This window comes from Vanellus vanellus (assembly GCF_965231255.1).
Source record: "Vanellus vanellus genome assembly, chromosome: 5".
Lineage (NCBI taxonomy): Eukaryota > Metazoa > Chordata > Aves > Charadriiformes > Charadriidae > Vanellus > Vanellus vanellus.
Genome location: NC_138910.1, coordinates 16,715,441 through 16,734,051, shown reverse-complemented (window position 1 = coordinate 16,734,051; position 18,611 = coordinate 16,715,441). Strand labels below are relative to the sequence as shown.

The following is an 18,611-nucleotide window of genomic DNA, read 5'->3' as shown; positions in this document are numbered from 1 at the left end:
AGCTTGGGTGGCTGGCTTGGGTGCGCAGACCTGTGCCTTGCAGATGGGTACCTTGGTCTTTTCTGCTGGATGTGTAAGTCCAGTGGGAATCAGGTGGCTGTTAGCCAGGCTGCAGTCTGGCACTTTGTGTTTGTGGGATGCCTGTCCTTAGCTCTGATGGTCTACTGATTGACAACTCATTCAACTTAATGTATGTCCCTCCCTGGATTATCATCCTCTGTATGCTATATGGATTTAAACTATTACTCTATGGATGGCAATTCAGTCTGTTCTGTGCTCTGCTATAAATTATTCTTAAAGGGATTTGTAATAAACAGACTTCTGATAATATGCAGTTACTTAAGGTGAATAAAGCTATAGAAGGATGTTCCAGTGATGTGAAGCCCTTCTTTTTCTGGGTATAACATAGACTCTGTTCACAGTCAAGAAGTAGGTTCCTCTCTGACCATAGTGCTGTGCAGTGCAGTATCAAAAAGGAAGATGCCTAATTCTGGTCTGGCCCATACCTGGTCCTGTCCACTGTCAGAGGCAGGTGGACTGCGCTTCATTTTATGTCTAAATGGCTGGAGGCTTTGAAGTGCATCCTGAATTTGGCTGTTGTCCTCACTGAGACTTTCCATTTCATATGTATGAAATGTTATTTTTTGCTTGTGGTTGCCCTTAAAATTTGTAATAAACATAATTGGAATGTTTACAGTATTTCTCCAGTATTACCCTGTCAAGTAGGCCTGTATGACGTGGATTTTTGTAGCAGTAAGACCTCTTTTGTTAGAGAGATCAAACATTAAATTAAAATACTGTATCTGCAAAATACTAGTTATTTCATATTTTGATACACACCAATATGGCAGGCTACCACTTTCTGGAACGTTAAGTGGGCAGAATGGCATTTCATGTCTGCTTGCCTGACAGAACAAGCTGCATGCCAGGATAAGCTGCCTTTTTTTTTATTTACTGGAATTTTTTTTTCTGAATCATCAGTTATAACTTGGATAATTGAGTATACTGGCATAGGATAACGAGTATAAATTTAACTTAAAATAGAATTATTTGTTACCCTTCCAGCGAGCAACAAATATTACACTGAGTGAGTTTTTCAGAACTGCTCACCAATAGCATATTTGGTGTTCTAATGTACTTATTAGCTTCGGAAGTCACTAAAAGAAAGAATCTGAAATCAATGCTTTCTAATGGTAACCACAGTACAAAACCTAGTGAAAACCATGTAGTTTTCAAAGCAGTCAAATTTGTTTCCTATAGGGTGGGCACTATGGTAAAGAGGTTAAGATATTTCACTACTGGTCCAAAGACACCAGTTGAAATCTTGTTCTGAAATCATGCTAACTCTGTTGGTGTGGATATATGGGAGCATATTTAACCCTAATGGACCACAAACTCCTGAGGGTTTTTTTCTGGCTATGTTGTCTGCCACTGATAACTGAATGTGGCTTGGCTGTCTCCCTTCTTACCAGAGGTAAAACAAACCCTTGCTCAAATGCCTTGCTACTTAAATTTGAATATGCAGTGGGGAGGGGTGTATAAATGCAGGTACTAAAAAAATGTTTTTAAAACTTGCAGAGATAAGTGCTGTTGAATGTTTGTCTGCTTCAGTCTGATCAGCATCTGTAATGTTTGTACTCACTGAAATAATCACGTATAAACATGTTTTATTTTTGTTGCTCTTTGACATGCTTAGTCTTTACCTTGGGATTTATGGGAGGTAAGAACTTCATATGGCTTTCATCTCTCATCGTGTACTGTGCATACCTGTCTCCTTTCCCTTGCTGCTTTTCCTTTCTGCACTCCCCAAGCCAAAGTTGCTCCATGTGCTGCTGAACCCACTTTTGCACCTTCTGTGAAGCCCCAGGGGCAGCCACATGTTTGCAAGTCAGGTCTGGTACTCTGAAACTTATGCCTCCACCAGCAGACAACCCCATTGCCTTTCCCTGCTGACTCACTCATCTTTCCCTTGGCATGATGCTTTGATGTTCTCCTCAAACTTAATCCCACTGTGGCATCATCCTCACCCTCCACTCCCCAGTATTTCCTAAACTCTGTACATCCTGTTGGTCTTGTGTGCAATGCATCAATGTCTCAGCTGCTCCTCGTCCTTACTGCCTGTACCATTGGGTATCCATACATGTTTGGCATTATCTGTAGTGTTTGCTGTTCACTGTCCATCATTGCCAGGAAGGCTGATGTGAAATAGGGTCAGCCTGTGTCTACATTGAAAGTTAAATGCAGGCCCAAGACTTACCTGGCATCTGCCTCAACCTCGGCTTTGGAGCTTGCTGACAAGGGAGACCCCATACATGCTTTGCATCTGAACCAAAGAACCAAAGTCAGACCCTCATTTGTGCCCTCTAGATATATCGGGCCTGGGAAGATCTCAAGGTTGCTGCAGATTAGCCCATTGGGAGATACTTCAGGCACAACTACTTTTGAGCCCCTCTGGACAAACAGCCAGCAGTGTGAACAGAAAACGCTTGGTCTCGGCACTCAAGCCTGCTACTTCGGCTGGTTGTATCCCATAGTGTAGCTGTAAGAATATGCCCTTGGCTGATGCTGGGAATCGAGTCCTGCCAACCTTTCCCTTCTCAAGGACCAGATCACCACCTAGAGTCAGTACTTGGGAGGACATGACTTAACCCTTGCTGAGAGCCTGGCCTAAGCACTCACTGTGTCCACTGCTCTCCTTCACATGAGCTTGGCTCATGTCAAGAAAGATGTTTTGCTGTGTGTTTTATCAGCCATCAGTGTTCAACATCTGTCATTCCCCTGTATGTGCATTGTCAGTCTGTCGTAGTAAGAAAGAAGAAGTCTCTGTTTTTGCAAGGAACGGTCTCGCGCGTTTCAAGTGGATGGGCAGGGGTGAAGTATGACTGTATCTGAGCTGTGCTTACAGTCAGGGGTGTAAAAGTGTTTTTGGGCCACTTCTCCCATTCTGGAAACTGATTTAGAATCATAGAATGGTTAGAGTTGGAAGGAATCTTAAAGGTCATCTAGTTCCAACTCCCCTGCCTTGGGCAGGGACACCTTCCACTAGACCAGGTTGCTCAAAGCCCCATCCAATCTGGCCTTGAACACTTCCAGGGATGGGGCATCCACAATGTCCCTGGGCAGCCCAAATGACAATTTAATCAACCGGGGAGTGCTACTAGACACGATGTTCTCACCTTGGCATATCATACATGATTTAAGAACAGAGCTCCCTGTAGCTGGGGAATCCTCCTCTTGCTCTTCAAGCTTTCTGCAGTGTTTTTGCTATGATGTTGTTCTTAGCTGTTATGAGAGGACACTCGTTGCATGCCATGAGGTTAACAACTGCATAGGAACTTGGATACAGAACTTGCTTAGTTTTGCAGACTAGGAAACCTGCATTTGGTGTGTATGACACTGTTGTTGGAATAAACAAAGCTTTCAAACCTGGCAACAGCAGTGAGCGATTCTATCTATTCCTGCTATAGTATCTTTCCACGAGTGTAAATGTCTTTATAGACCTTGGGAAGCTCCACAGGTACATAAAATAGAAAAATAAATAGCTGACACAAAAATGCCCTTTGAAATCCAGGGGATTAATTTAGATTCATTTTTTTTCTGGTTATTAAATACTGTTTTTGCAAATTAGCTGCTATTAGAAAAGGAGCTTGCCTTGAGCTCTTTTTCACTTATCCACATAAAAACCGTTCATGGCCAGATAGAAGTAGGCAGATGTCTGTTCCAGTTTCATGGAATCCAAATAAAAAACAACCTGGGAGAGAATCTAATTAACCAGGGGAAGCCTTTGTAGCATTTCATATGCATACATTTACCTTAGCACCACCAAAGCTTCTGTGGGAATGCTCTGCAGGATGGGAACAGCTCTGCTGTTTGTAATATCCTCCGACAATATAGGCATGTGGACACGGTGATGGGGAGACATGAGGAAGGAGGTGATAGAGGAAAGCATGTGCTAAATAGCACTACTGGAGCAGCTGAAGGTAAAGTAATGTCTTTTTGTTAAATCAAGGATTTATTTCTTCGTTACTGCTGCTGTTATTAGAAAACTACTTGGAGCATTGTGCCAGTGCTTGGCTAGCAGCCAGATGGGTGTGAAGTTGAAGGTTACCAAGGTCGTTGCTTTACACTGGGCTTTTGTGGAATTGGGTCTATGAGAAGTGCAACATTAAGAAATCTGGACAATGCCTTGTTTTGAATGTAGTTGTATTCAGGGGTATATATGTGTTTACCAACTGTGCGAGGCTTGTAGGCATGCTTAAGCTGGTTTATTCACGTGTATTAAAAATAGGAAATCTCCGTATAGTGATCTCTATTGCACAAGTATAAAGTGGGTATCTGGCAAGATTTTACAGAGACGTGTGTGCTATCTGGTATAGAGAACAAATGGATATAGACTGACCATGAAGACACTTGGCTGCAAGTTAGACCCCTGAGATTAGGAGTCTTCCCAGCTGCTGCCTGGCCAGTCTCCTAAGGGGCTGATCTGCAGCATTGATGCTACCAGATCCAACTTAACTTCCTGCGTTGCTGCAGTTTCTGGGAGGGCCAAATGAGTATCTTTAATTTTGTGTTAAAATAGAGTTAGCTTGACTTCAGGCAAGGGAGAATAAAAACCACTGGAAGTGTATCAGAGATGTTTGGTTGGTCTTTTGCTATGCACAGAAACCCCTGTCCCCGAGCTTCCTAGAACAGTCTCTGCCAGGCAGTGATTTGTAGGTGATGCTGAATATTTCTCCTTGGTGGTGGCAGCTTTTGTGCATTAGAAACTCCCCTCCACCAATAAAAATGTGTGCGTGTGTGCACACGCCATGTGAAATATTTATAGCAAATTCTTACTAATAGAATATTCACAACAGAATCCAAATTTGTGACTCTTTGGACCTATTCAAAATCAAATTGGGTGAAAGTTAGCACAGTTTTCAGTTCAGTTTGATTCAGTGTTAATGTCATGTAGATCCTGGGTCCAGACTAAGTTCCATATCTGGACACATTATTATCATGCTCTTCTGTTTCTGGGAGTATGCAAAGGAGGCTTAAATATTCCTTGATTGTTGGTCCTTGGAAGTAGCCTATTGGGAGATCCTCATCCCTTGGCTTGCAAGCAGACTTGTATTCACATCCAAGTGGGCAATCTATATGTAATAATAGGTACTGTGCATGTGTAAAGTATTTAGAGAGTGAAAAGAAAGAAGTGCACGGGACTTTTGGTGTTTCATTGATTTCCTCTGGACTATTGCCTGCTGTGTGGCTGGAGTGAGGGAATGTAGGCTTCACTGTGATTTCGTGTGTCAGAGAAAGAGGGAGACACAAATTTAGCAGCACCCTGAGGTTTCTCACTTATTTGTCAGCAGATGGCAGCAGTCAACAGCATAGAGCACTTGGACAGACTGAGTTGCACTTTTCTGCACACACATGTAGCTGTAATAAGCTTAACTCTCCGCCTGGATGGTTTTTGTATTGCAGCCTGCAGAAGCAGCCCGTGCAGGAGCTGAAGCAGCTGGATCAGAAGCAGCAGCTGGAGCTGAAGCATCTAAAACTGAAGCTGATTCAGGATCGGTAAGGACCTGAATGGACAGCAGTCCCTTCTCTCCATCTCATCCCTTTGTAATACACAGATGTGGGAGGCTGGACTAGGAAAAGAGATGTGTGGCTGCTTAGAAAAACATGTCCCCGCCACCCCAGCAGTTACAATGCTCTTATTGAGAGGCTAGACTTAGCTGTTGGTTTTTGTCTGTGTAATGCTTAGGGAGAGGCTGTGTTGGAAGATCCACAAAAAGAACTGTCCCTTCACCCACGTTGTGAAGCCAGCCCACAGCCCATGCTGTGCTAAGCTTGTATTGTCTGCTGGATTTTTCCTTGCTCACCACTTACTTTACCTACCATGTCTTCTGGCCTCTTCCTGTGTCCCCTGAATATCCAGGGTTCCTCTTTTTCTCCTGACATTGCCACCTTTTTACGGGACTGGAGTAGGTCCCGTCTCATGGCCACTTGGTTCCTATAGGCTGTCACATTCAAGTTGTCTGTTCCACGAGGGCTCTACAAGAACTGCGTTGTCACCACAGTGAATGGGAAATGCCTGGCATTACGGTCCCAGAAAAACTCTAAATTGTCTCTGTTCTTCTGCACCCTTAAGCAAAGGAAAACAGTGGTCACCTCTCCTGCCTTTTCACTGCTGCCTCTTCTATGCTTTAGGGTGTTTTTGTCACTGACTGGTGTGCTGGGAAAACCCGCCCGAGCCATGGGTAGGGTTGGGGTGTGGATCCTCCAGGGTGGACTTGGTGCTGTAATTTTGGATTCTGTTTTCTCAATGGTTTTTTTCCTTTCCTGGCTGCTGCTGCCTAGCAGAGCTCTCTGCCCGCTGTTGTTGTGGAAACTTTCCCTGCTACAGTCAATGGCACTGTGGAAGGAGGCGCTTCGTCTGAAAGATCTGACATGCCCCCAGGATTTCTGTTCAAGGTGAGTGCCTGGTGGTGGGACACAGAGTTCCTGGTGATTTTCCTGTAATGCATCAACTACTTTCATAACTGTGAGCTATGCCTCATTGAGAGGGAGAAAGGAAGTTGAAGGAGATATACCTTCCTGTCCAGCATCCCAGCTTCATGCAGTTCCAGATACTTCAAAGGACTGTATGAGAGCATCGGTGTCTAAAAGTCTGGCTGTACTATATAGAAAAAAAACAACCTTCTTTTCTGTGCTGCAGTTATTTCTATCTCTGGTGGTGTGGTAGCATCAGTTACAGACTCTGGGTGTTAGATAAGAAGTTGTGCTCCAAACTGGAAAGGTTAAACTTTAATGCAAGTAGCAAAAGAAGAATTGAAAACATCAGTAGGGACAGAGAACTTCATGTTTGGGGAAATTAGAAAGCCAGGATGACCAGAGAAAAATATAAGATTAGATAGGAAAGTATGGTGAGTATTCTGAATATGCCAAAGATCACTTGCAGCTTGTTTTGAAGGGGTGATTCTGGGTGAGGATAGGCCACAAATTTAACATGCATAATGGAATATGGTAGCAAGACAGCACAGATGCATCATGCCCTGAAAGTGAGAAATGAGTCTCTTTTGTTTGTTGTTTAACCTGCTATGGGAATGCTTTTTCTTCTGCTTTAGTCATGTCCGTGCATAATTTTTTTTTTTTTCCTGAGAGGTGTACTAAAAGCAGAATGACAAAACCCTGAAGAACAGTAGCAGGCTCATCACATTGTCGCTGGTTACACGCAGCACTGTAGTGTTTGAAGTGAAGAGCTGTGGTATGAAGTAGAAAAGCTGTAATGCAGATGTTAATAGGAATTAGGCTGAATACCAAAGAGAAAAACATGGCAGGATATCACAGAATTATCAGAGTTGGAAGGGACCTCTAGAGATCATCTAGTCCAACTCCCCTGCTAAAGCAGGATTGCCCAGAGCACATTACTCAGGACTGCATCCAGGCGGGTCTTGAAAATCTCCAGAGAAGGGGACTCCACAACCTCCCTGGGCAGCCTGTTCCAGTGCTCTGTCACCCTCACCGTAAAGAAGTGTTTCCGTGTATTTGAACGGAACTTCCTGTGTTCTAACTTGTGCCCATCATCCTGTTACTTGGAACCATTGAAAAGAGCCTGGCTCCATCCTCCTTCAACCCACCCTTTAGATACTTGTACGCCACATGATCACTCGAAGATCCAAACTGATACTTTTCCCTACATTTCCTCTCCCTCCTTGCTGTGACAGATATGGGAGGCTACAATCCCTAATACTTCAGCTGCCAGAAAAAATACAGGGTGCCATTTGAGTGAATATAGGCTTTCTACCTTATGAGGTTTTTAGGCCCATACCATGGGAATTCAACCCTCCTAAGGAAGGTTATGCATCAGCTCCTCCCCAACAAGTTGAATGAGACCCATCATGATGCCCCTGTGGCAAAGGCAAGCTGTATGTCGGGCTGTATGAACAAGCATGTAGCCATTAGATTAAGAGAAGTGGTTATTTTTGTCGATGTGGCATTTGTGATCCAAGCTTGCCCTGCCTCGAGCAGCAGGTTGGATTAGATGGCCTGCAAAGGCGCCTCCCAACCTGAATCATCAAGTGAATGAATGAAGTGGAAAGCCTCTGTTACAGAGCTGGGTGAGAGAAGGCTGGCCTCACCCAAGCTCTTCTCTCCTCCTCCCATAGGTCCAGGCCATGCATGATTACATGGCCACTGACAGTGACGAGCTGCAGCTGAAGGCTGGGGATGTGGTGCTTGTGATTCCATTTGAGAACCCTGAGGAGCAGGTGAGTGGGGAAGACAGCGTGTGAGCCTGGGTTGGGAGGAGCCAATGGGATTTCCAGAGCTGCTTCTTCCTCCACTAACAGTTGGCTGGTTGGATGCAGAGCCATCAGTTTGTGGCTGGGAGCTGGTGGGAGAGCCGATTGTCCTTGAGCTTGAGGTTGGCTTCCTGCAACAGAGGAGGACTCTGCTTGTGATTGGAAAGCAGAGACATTATCCTGCATAAAGCATGTGAACTACTCATGGCTTCCTGTCCCTACCAGGGCATTTGAGCCAACGTAATGGCTTCCTTGATCAGGGAGCCTGACAGGGCCTATACTTTGCCTTCTTACTGCTCCTGATCTTGATGTGCATTCCCTGTGACCACTGCAGTGCAGACTGCAGCATTGGCAGGAGTGACCCACAGCTTATGATGTTTTTCTTCCCTATTGAGAAATGCTGGAGCTCTGAGAAAGCAGCTTGCCATGGATGATGTCTCGCACTTCAGCATAGCAATGCCTGTTTCCAAAAGACAGTGTTTGGTCAGGAGATGGCAGCAGAACCAAAGGCTGGAGCAGGTTGCTCAGCCCCAGAGAACAGTCTTACTGTCCATCTCCAACCTGAATTTAATTGGTGATGTTTTTCTTTAATCTGAGCTATTTCTAGAAGCCTTGAGTAAATCCTCCTCGCTTGCTGTGTTTGAGGGCTTCCAGCTGATACAGTCTGCAGCAGTTTTACTACTTTGGCTGAGGGAAGTGGTGATTTTATAAAATTCATGCTCGTGCCTCCAGGTTTTTGTTTGGAAAAGGAAGGGAATTCTCCAAATTGATTCAGTAGTCACCAGGTCATTGGGTTTGGCCAAGCCCAGACACGATCTGGATTCCACAAGGGGTAAAGGGAAGGTGATGTAGCACACTGGCCACAGAAGGTGTGGATGCTCTTTGTGGCTCAGCTGTTGGCTTTGTGAATTCCAGAGGCAGATCTTGCTGCTGCTTGTGAAATGGGAGTGGTAATGTGCTGACAGTTCCTGCAGAGCTGGGTGCTCCGGGCGGAAGGGTTGTATGGGGAAGAGGCAGTGATTCCTTCTGCAGACAAGCTTCTGAGTGGGACTGCTCTGCACAAGCATTTGTGAACATTTCTTTCTCAGAAAGCTTTCTGGATAGGAAATGAGTGGCAGCTCCCCTAGTTTCTGTGGCAGGAGATGGCATTTGTGGAGCAGAGTTTTTCAATGCCCTATGTTTGCACTCTAGCTGGATGTGGGTGCAACAGCCATGAACTCGAGACTCTCCAAGCTGCAGAGGGTGAGCTCTGAGTGTTGCTAACATGATGCTGTAGCTGCACTGAAGCCCTCTAACCCTCCTACAGTGTATCCTGTGCTACAGCTCGTTTCCCTAACCCCGACCATACCCAGCCAGCAAACATTGGCTGTTAACATGTGCATGAACTGTGCACGTGAGTGGAGGAAGCTTAGGATAACAGGCTGTGATCTGTGTCCCCATCGTGTAGCTTAGGTGTCGGTTTGTGGGTACATCAGCCAGGCCTGGATTCATCTCTCTTGATAGATGAAGGGGTTGAGGGCAGCAACACTTCAAAGCTGGCACCTCAAGTGATGTGGTTCAATATTTGGCAAGGGTCAATCTGGGTCCTCATGTCTAATCCCTACAGCTGAGGAGACCCTTTGTAGCAGGATGCAGTGGGAGTGATGCATGCTGTATGGCACGGACGCTATGTGGATGAGCTTTTGTGCTTGCTGTGCTGTGAGCTGGAAGCTGCCTTCCAGACACTTGGGCCCAGCATCTTCCGCCTAGTTGTTTGTCTTCCTGATTTATGGCATGTCAGTCCTTCCTCAGCCCTTGCAGCTGGCTGCTGCAGATGGGCTCCTGTCTCATGCCGTTCCCATGACATCTCCTGAATGCTCAAATCTAAGGTAGCAGCAAGGGCTAATTGAGCCTGCAAGGATCAGGGAACTTGGGTACAGTGGCTGGGCTGAACTGCAGCCACGTGAAACGTGCAGAAAACAGGACAAGAGAGTAGAACCTGCAAAATAGCAGTAGAAAGCATCATACCTGGCAAGGGCTGCATCACTCCTGAATTGTGCAGGTATGTTTTTAAAGAACAAGTTTCAAGGGAGGCATTGCTTGCCCTTGGGTAAATACCCAGGTAATTCCTGCCAGTTCCAGGAAAGGAGAATTGTCAGAACAACTATGTGAGCTGCACACACACATGCCTCGTTTCCCCACAGCTTAGAGCATCTGTATGCCTGAGCATTTATGCCCTGACAAGTTGTGTAGCTGGATGTGATGACATGTCTCTAAATGAGCCTGCTGCATGCTCATCCGGAGGGGGGGATGCAGAGCAAGCTGTCCAAGTTTGGAGGTGGCAGTCCCCTGTGCAGTTCCATTGCCTCGTGATACAATCTTAACCCATAGGCTGCCTCACTGCAAATGAGTTGGCACACTTGCATGTTGAAGGGGAGCTTCCATGGTGGCAGCTCCAAGGCATGCAGCGAAATGAGCTCCACATCTGAGCTGCAAGAAGTGCAGCTTTCCCAACTTGAATATTTTGTCTCCCTCATGTGCTTCAGATAGAGCAGAAATCTTGGTGCTGGACACCCTGCAGAGAACAGGGAGAGGGTAGGAAGTCTGGTTCTCATCCCGAGCAGGTTCTACCAGTCAGGAATCCATTTGCATCCCTGCTTACAGGTCTATAGGTTTAGTGGCTAGGGAGGACCCTTGTGAGAAACCTGAAGTCTTACATCATGTGTAGCACAGGTTGGGGAGTTTGGTCAGCCACATCTTGCATCAAGCCCAACAAACAGCCTGTTGGATTTTGGGAAGATGGGTTGAGCTCCTCAGCTCCCAGTTCTCATAGGCCAGATTTTCAGCATAGCACACAAGACTCATTTTTGCCTGTGTCATCTCTCTAAAATGCTAATCACCAGGTGCCACGATCAGACCAGGGGATCAGCACCTCCAAGGAATGATTTATTCTTTCCAAAGAGCCGTGCCCAAGATAAATGGATGAATTATATTGTGGAGGTGCCTGTCTCTTTTCTGACTATGGAGAATGCTAGACCCCCTCATATTTAGGTGGTGAAAGGTGTGGCAGGTGGTTCCCATCCTGTAGCTCTAGAGACGTTCTTTGGCAGAATTTCTCCTGCTTCAGTGGGTGTAAATTATGACATGTTTCTGTTACACTTGCTAATTGTTTAGAATTTCACTGTTTCTAGTCACTCTGGGTCAGATAGGAGTTTTGGTACCGTCTCTGGTGGGATATAGCTTTTTCCCTGTTTAAAAGGGAATGAAGGTGTTTTTTTCCTTCTCCCCCATCCTTTTCCTGGATTGTCTCCAAGCCAACTACAAGCATGGCTTCGGTATGCCTTGACACCTCCTTGGCCTGCACTCTGTAAGAAGAAAAAAAAAAAAAAAAAATCCCTGCTCGCATCAATTCTTCAGCATCTGATCTCTGTCTTCTCCTCCAGGATGAAGGATGGCTGATGGGTGTGAAGGAGTCTGACTGGATCCAGCATAAGGAACTTGACCAATGCCGAGGAGTTTTCCCAGAGAATTTCACGGAGCGGGTGCAGTGAAAGCCCAAGCCCACCAGCTGCATTTCTGCTGGAAGAAAGCAAGTTTTCTGGTAGATAATTGACAAAGAACAGCAAAATGAAAAGAAGAGAATTTTAAAGGAACAGAAGCCTGAAAAAAAGTCAACTTTTAAGGGTGTGTTCTTCTCAAAGGGCAAGGTTTCAGAAGTAAATTGAAATTCAAAGTGTTATCAAAATATATACATATTAATAATAATAAGGCAAATCAAATACCCTCTTCCCCCTTTGGTTTTAACAGCATTTGGATTCAGGGGACTGATGCAGAAGCAACTCGGTGTGGTTCTCTAAATACTGCATTGACTGAATTTGCCGGATGTCAGTCTGATCCCTGGAAAGGCAGTATTTGTCTAATGGTTTGAGAGTAGAAGCTGCATTTGTTCTTGGGTGGGTTCATCTGTTTTGTCTTGAAGGTAGCTTGCATGGCAACCGTAAAAATTCAGCCTTCCCTACATGTTCAACCTACAGTAGGCCAAACTTTCTGTTAAGCTGTTGGAAAAAAAAAATATTTAGTGTATAGTGTTCACCAATACAATGTACGTGTGTGCGTGTGTGTATTTTATTTTCTTCCTTTAAAACAGTGTTACACAAACTGATTTCGTACGTGTAAAGACAGAAGAAACTACATGGAAAGGGCATGGAGAAGATGAAAAGTGTAAAGCTGTGCTCAGTCCAAAGTTCTTTCAAATGCAGATACCTACATTCTCGAATTAGTACTGGCCTGTGAAATGCTAGGGGGAATGGACATATTCAAGAGGAGAAATGAGACAAAACAAGTGGGTGCCATTTAGACGGCTCTGAAATTTAGGAGAGGGAATCCTCTGCCCCCGAAATCTTGTAGGCAGTTTCAGAAAAGCTTAGATTCATGTAGAAGGAAGGTAGCTGTCCAATCTGGCTGGTTAGAAAACTTGCTTTTAAAGAAAGAGATAAGGGAAGAAAAAATTTTCCTCTGAAAGAATGTCCAAGAAAAAACAATTTGCTTTCTGTGTTTTTAATTGGCATTGTTATTTGTGGATTTGTATTTCTTATTTTCCTTTGGAGAGTTCTCTAAGTGAAATATTGTTAGAACAGCTTTCTCCAGTGCTGTGCTGGTGATCAAGTTAACCTCTACAAAAACTGGACTCTTGAAATACTCATTTAAAATGGCTGCATGACTTTGTGATATTTTAATTCATTAGAAAGGAAGGCAAGAATATCAAAGTGTCAGTGTCAAGAAGACACTCTGCAGTCTAATACTGATGCTGAGACCTTTCCTATACCTTTCCTTTGCTCCTGTTTGTTTTTGAGTTTTGTTTTTTTAGTTTAGACAAGCAGATGACAAGGCTGTTTCAAAGTGCATATTACACTTGTTAAAATAAGCCAGTCTGACCCTCCAAGACTCTGAAGTCCCACAAAGGTACTTTAAACTTTACTTGAATACTGATGCAGCTGGCAAGCAGGTCGGGCTATTATCGTTTTTTATGCCCTCCTCCCCCACCAATCTTTTTTTCTGGAAGGGATTTTGAACAGTGAAGTTACCCCCTGCTGTAAAGGGACAGGATCACTCTCTGAAATAATCTTCCTAACTGTTAGGAGCTGGTTTTGTCAGAGATGCACAGAATGCTGACACACGCTATGGAAAATCCCACCTTTTCCAATCTGTTTTGATTATTTGTAGGACAACAGGAAAAAAAAAAACAAAACGTTGTAGGGCAAAAGTGGATTTTTTTCTTCTTTTTTAATTTTAGTTCAGAGGGACAGATCAGATTTTGATCAGAAAATGTATTCTTATACATGCAAGAATTGCTGGTGGTCCTCCTGCTTTCAGCTTGGGAAATGATCTCTGTGCTAGTTATTTACAGCAATGTAACAGGCATCAAAATCTGTCCTATATACCCAAATCCCTTCTTTTTTTTTTTTTTTTTTTAATACATGTGCAGGAATGTGTATTTTGCATCACTGTTCCAAACCCCAATAGTATTTAGGAGTAACTGCTCACGATACAGAAGGACTGGACTCCACAAGTTGTAGTATGGTGAGCCATTCTTTAGAATACTGCCCTGTTTGATTTTATTTTATTTTTTTCTTTTTTCACCAGGTTTGTCTTTATTATTACTCTTTTCCAAAATATCTATTTTTATGCATTTGTGACTGCATTACTCCTTTAAAGAATATTCATAGAAAAATATACATTTAAATATACATAGAAATATATATATTAAAAAGCGGGTTGATCCAATTAACATAATGCTGTCAGCTTAAAATGTTTATTTTTATGCAAAACCTGTGGATTATTGTTTTTTAAAAAAAGACAAGATTCTAAGTACCAGAGCTGTGATTTCTTTTTTTTTTTTTTTTTTTTTTTTGTCTTGCAAGTAATTGTTCTAGATCATTTAGAAGGCTGTGCTGATATCTAATTTATTGTGGGGTTTTTGCTGTTTTTGTTGTTGTCTTCTGCTGTGTTTGAACCAGATGACTGTCCCAACAAAAATCCTTATAAGGCCTTTTCATTTTACTGAGCTTGCAAAGCAACTATCCAGTACTGTATTGTCCCTGCAGAAGTCGTAATGCTCTGCAAAAAAGGGATGTTGTTTTCAGGTCACGTGAGTGATGCTCCAATATTGCTAATGGGGAGGATGTTGCGTCTCTCTCCGTTTTGCTTCCCCCCCAATCCCAACCCCTAAACCCGCTTGCTTAGAGCAGGTAGGGTGGGTTACCTGGATCTTGCATTGCTCACAAAGAAGTGGTGTCAGCACATCTCGGTCAAATGCAGGATCGGACCCACAGTTTATAAATTGCCTTATATGAGAGTAGGATGGCATAGCAGGAAGCTTGTAGATGGCAATGTTTTTTTGGAGCTCGGAGATCTCTTCTCTCCTGGGTCATGTTCAGCCCATTGTAAACAGCCACAACTCCTCCCATTTTTCAGTATTTTTACATCTGCTAAATATCTTGATTCTGGTTGGTATTACCTGGTGAAACGAACTCCCCATTTTCTTTGGTTTAGGACTGATTTAGATAGAAAGAGGGGCAGTAAAACTCCCAAGTAGGCTGTGCCCACAGTGGTTTTTCAGTTTGCGGGCTGAACTGAAAAATCTGGGGAAAAAATTTGTAAGGGTGACCTGAAGTTGCAAGGGTGACCTGAGACAATTTTTTTTTTCATTTTCTCAGTGAAATGAAGAAGGGAAAAATTGAAACATAAAAAAAGAAATAAAATAATCCTTTCAAACCAAAACCAAACATTTAATTTGTAGGGTTGCTTTTTCACTTTTTTAGAAAACATTATGACTTGGGCTATAACAAGTTGCTTTGAAGCAAAAATGTGAAACCTTCTGTTTTGAAAATGCTGAAAGAAAATGTTTTAATGTTAATAGTCTTTTTGCCTTTGCCTTTTTTTTTCTTTTTAAATCTGATGACTGGTTTCAGTTAACTCTAAACTGTATTTTATGGTGAATACATTACCCACTGAAGAGAACCCAAAGAAGCCTGTTGCCCAGTTCTGCTCCACTGACAGGTACACTGGACACATTTCAGGGATTACCTGGTATCTGGCCCAGCAAAGCTGCTGTTTCCCATCTAATAATCTTCCACTTGATTGTTTGACTGGATGAACAATAAAAGCATCTCTCATCCCGTGCCATTGACTAGTTTTGTAGCCTGGCTTAGAAAGACATTCTTGCTCTATCGGTCTCGGTTTGGTCACAGATTTATGACTATAGATTTGTGATGCTACTCCAAATTGAGCCTAATCTTATTGTGCAGTGGGAATTATTGTTTACCCAACTGATAAGAAAGAAACAAGGTATTGCTTTTTCTCCCTTTTTCTGTCTTGGCAATGTCAGTAATATATCTTTATTAGAATTAGGGAAAGGTCCCAGGGTAAAGATGAATGAGTTGTTCCAGGCAGATTCCTGCATACTTTGTGCTGCTTTCCATGGGCATTCCTCAACTGTCTGCTTTTACCACCTTTGTGTAGTTTGGCTGTGAAGGCGACGCAGTAAAAGGGATTGTGCAGGCTCCATTCCAGGAGCTCAGAGCTGGTCCTGCTTTGTAATCCATTTGCCATGATCCTTGAAGCCTTGTTCATCATTGCAGGACACTTTCCCATCATGCTATCCAAGGACTGTGGCCAAGGCAAACACCCCCAGATCAAAGGGGTCTCTCTTTGCTGACCTGGAGCAGGTGGAAGGGCTCCATATTCTGCTTGGAGTTGGGATGATGGCTTAGTTAACTTTGCAACAGCTTCTTGAGGAGTAAAAGGCCCAAGGCTAAGGAGATACATAATCTTTTTCATTTTGGGTTGATGTGCTAACTGCTTCACCTCTTGGTCCCAGGGAGGTCCAGAACCTCTTTATTTAGGGCTGAGAACAGAATGCGAGTGGTCAAGATGTCCATGGTCAACATGGTAATGGGTGTCTCTCTCCTGCAAAGGGCACTGAGTTCAGAGTTTCCTCTTTCCTGCTCTGTGCCGGACAGATGAATGCTCTCCACCACTAATTGTAGATGTTTTGGATGCTGTGCAGTCCATAGCCCAAAGCAGTGAATGTCATGTGCTGGAGGATGCAGAGATGTTTCTCTCAGCCTTTTCAGAAGAGCTACTGATCTTTCACAGACGAGGCCTGTGTGCTTCGAACGCAGTAGCCTGTGATTTCAGTAGCCTCTCTGTCTTTCAGCGTCTGGCCCTGCTCTCCAACTCCTCCTGCTTCCCAACCTCTTCCATGCTTTTTGAGGATGACAGTAGCGTAGGGCACTTCCCAGCAGCCTAAAATGCAAAGCTAGAAGATGCACAAACGTGTCCATCAGCAAATCCTATGCAGTGCAGCTTGATAATGCTGGTATCGGGCAAAACAAGGAGCAGCTTTTCTTCTGTGGGCTGCCAAAGGGATGCTATGCCTCACCGCACAGGAACCATCACACCTGACGCTGGTGCAGACAACACTCTGCTTGCATGCTCTGGTTTAGATGTTTCTGAGTAGTAAACTCCTGACAGAAAGGGGTCTTGTGTGGGCCCCCAGGGCTGGACTGTGCCACCAGCCCTTGCGGAGCTTGGGGTCTGTAGCTGGTGCACGGGTGCTGAGAATTAGAAGGCCATTTCAGAAATCCTGTTTATGAAACTAAATGGGGAAGCTACAGCTTTGAAGACGGGTCTGTATAAACTTGTACTTTTATGGCTATAATTCCTTCACCTGTTTTTACAGTGTATTCTGCTAATCCTGTCCCTGGTATGCATTTCATGTAGATGGTCCCTACTTGGAACTTGCCAGATGCAGTCCTGGGCTTATTGCTTCTCTTTAACTGAATCAAATGGCAACAATTTTGGCAATGTACTGGCAATCTCTTTTCCTTCTGTTAATTCGGTCTGTGAATTTAACTGCGATGACCTGAGAAATGTTTGGGTTTTGAGTGTTTTTCTAAATATTTTAATTTTTGTTTTGTTTAAACAAAGCTGAACAATTCCCACTGTATTCAGAGCTGTGATGCCCAGTTCCAGTGACAACTACTAGATGGATTTGTCCCATTTTGTTTCTTGGCGATGTTCAGAAATATAATTTGTGTCATCCTGAGTCTTGTGTCAGTTTTTCTTTTTCTCTCTCTCTCTTATTTCCCCCCCTTTATATTAAGAAGTTGAAACAATTGAAGGCTGCTTTCTCCTAGAAGTGGTGAGTAGCTTCAGAAAGATTTGGTTTGTCCAGGCACCATCGACACTGGGAGTTCTTACAAACACATGGGATGGAGAGGGAGATGCTGGTCCTCCCTGCACGAGTACAACAGCAGAATAAACTCTTCTATCAACTCTCTCTCTTCCAGTCTGTTGTGAGGACGTGACACCAAACAAATGCAGTGTATGGAACGATTTGAGACCTTTGCTTTTTAATAGCTCCTAACCCCAAGGTGATGTGATCTTCATCCTCTAAGGCAAGTTGGTTGATGAGAGTATGATACCATGTGGGCACACTGCCCCATCTGACCAAACATCTCCCACCTCCCTTCTCCATGTTGGCACACCTGGGTGAGCTCCTAGTTTCCAGGCTGGCTTTGGGGTCTGCTCTTTAATGGGGTGTTTTCTTCAGCTGTAGAAAGGGCTTGTTTCTGCCCTTTACCAGAGTGCTTTGGGATCCTGGAGGAAAAGGATTAGAGGGATTCACGGTTCATAACCAACTGTTTTGGGGTCATTCCCTTGGGTGCCTCATTCCAGCCAGGCTCGGTGCAGCTGCACGTGGGACATGGTGTGTAAATAGCAAGCGCCGGCCAAAGGTTGGAGTATGATCTGATGCAAATCGGTGCCAATTAGCACTTTGATGAATGGTCTGCCAGAGTCCTCTGCTTTAGCATGTGGGTGTGCAAGCCTCAGCCGGCCCGGGGAGGTGGCCAGACTGCTCACACGGTTCCTTCATTTCCAGATGCCTACGGAGTTTAGTGCCTTTTAGCCTCTGACCGTGGTGGCACTTGGATGGACCTGAACCAAATCCTGCAGCGGAGGGAGGGACAGAGGAAGGCTGTGACCCTGAGACTATTGCTGCAGTCACTGACTGGGGTTCAGCTTGGCACCGTGTCTCCTGCCAGGCCGGCTCTGCTGAGGCTGTGAGCGCAGCTTGCAGGGCAGGAGCAAAACCCTGAGGTGTGGGAGGCTCTGTCCATGCCTTCTGTTTGCCCTTCCTCGTGCAGTTCCATTCTCATCACCCAGAAATATAAAGAAAACAGGGGAGGGGAGAAGGCGGCCGAGGGGGAGCAGTGTGCATAATTCATTGTCAGCCGCCTCTGCTCAGCTGCATAATTCATTCCCAGTGATGTCGTCTTGCCG

At 44.3% G+C, this 18,611-nt stretch overlaps 1 protein-coding gene across 9 annotated transcripts in view; it reads left to right on the top strand.

The window, feature by feature from the left end:
* BIN1 (bridging integrator 1) overlaps positions 1 to 17,373 on the top strand; it is a 102,691-nt gene extending 85,318 nt beyond the window's left edge. For 3 of the 9 annotated variants that reach the window (XM_082484726.1, XM_082484724.1, XM_082484722.1), the window contains 5 exons: positions 5,464 to 5,556; positions 6,343 to 6,456; positions 8,151 to 8,252; positions 9,477 to 9,527; positions 11,708 to 17,373. In XM_082484726.1, the coding sequence (XP_082340852.1) occupies positions 5,464 to 5,556; positions 6,343 to 6,456; positions 8,151 to 8,252; positions 9,477 to 9,527; positions 11,708 to 11,815 (468 nt within the window). In that variant the 3' untranslated portion in view covers positions 11,816 to 17,373. The remainder of the gene's footprint in view (positions 1 to 5,463; positions 5,557 to 6,342; positions 6,457 to 8,150; positions 8,253 to 9,476; positions 9,528 to 11,707) is intronic. The other 6 variants (XM_082484728.1, XM_082484730.1, XM_082484727.1 and 3 more) reach the window with 3 other exon arrangements.
* The last annotated feature ends 1,238 nt before the right edge of the window (positions 17,374 to 18,611 follow it).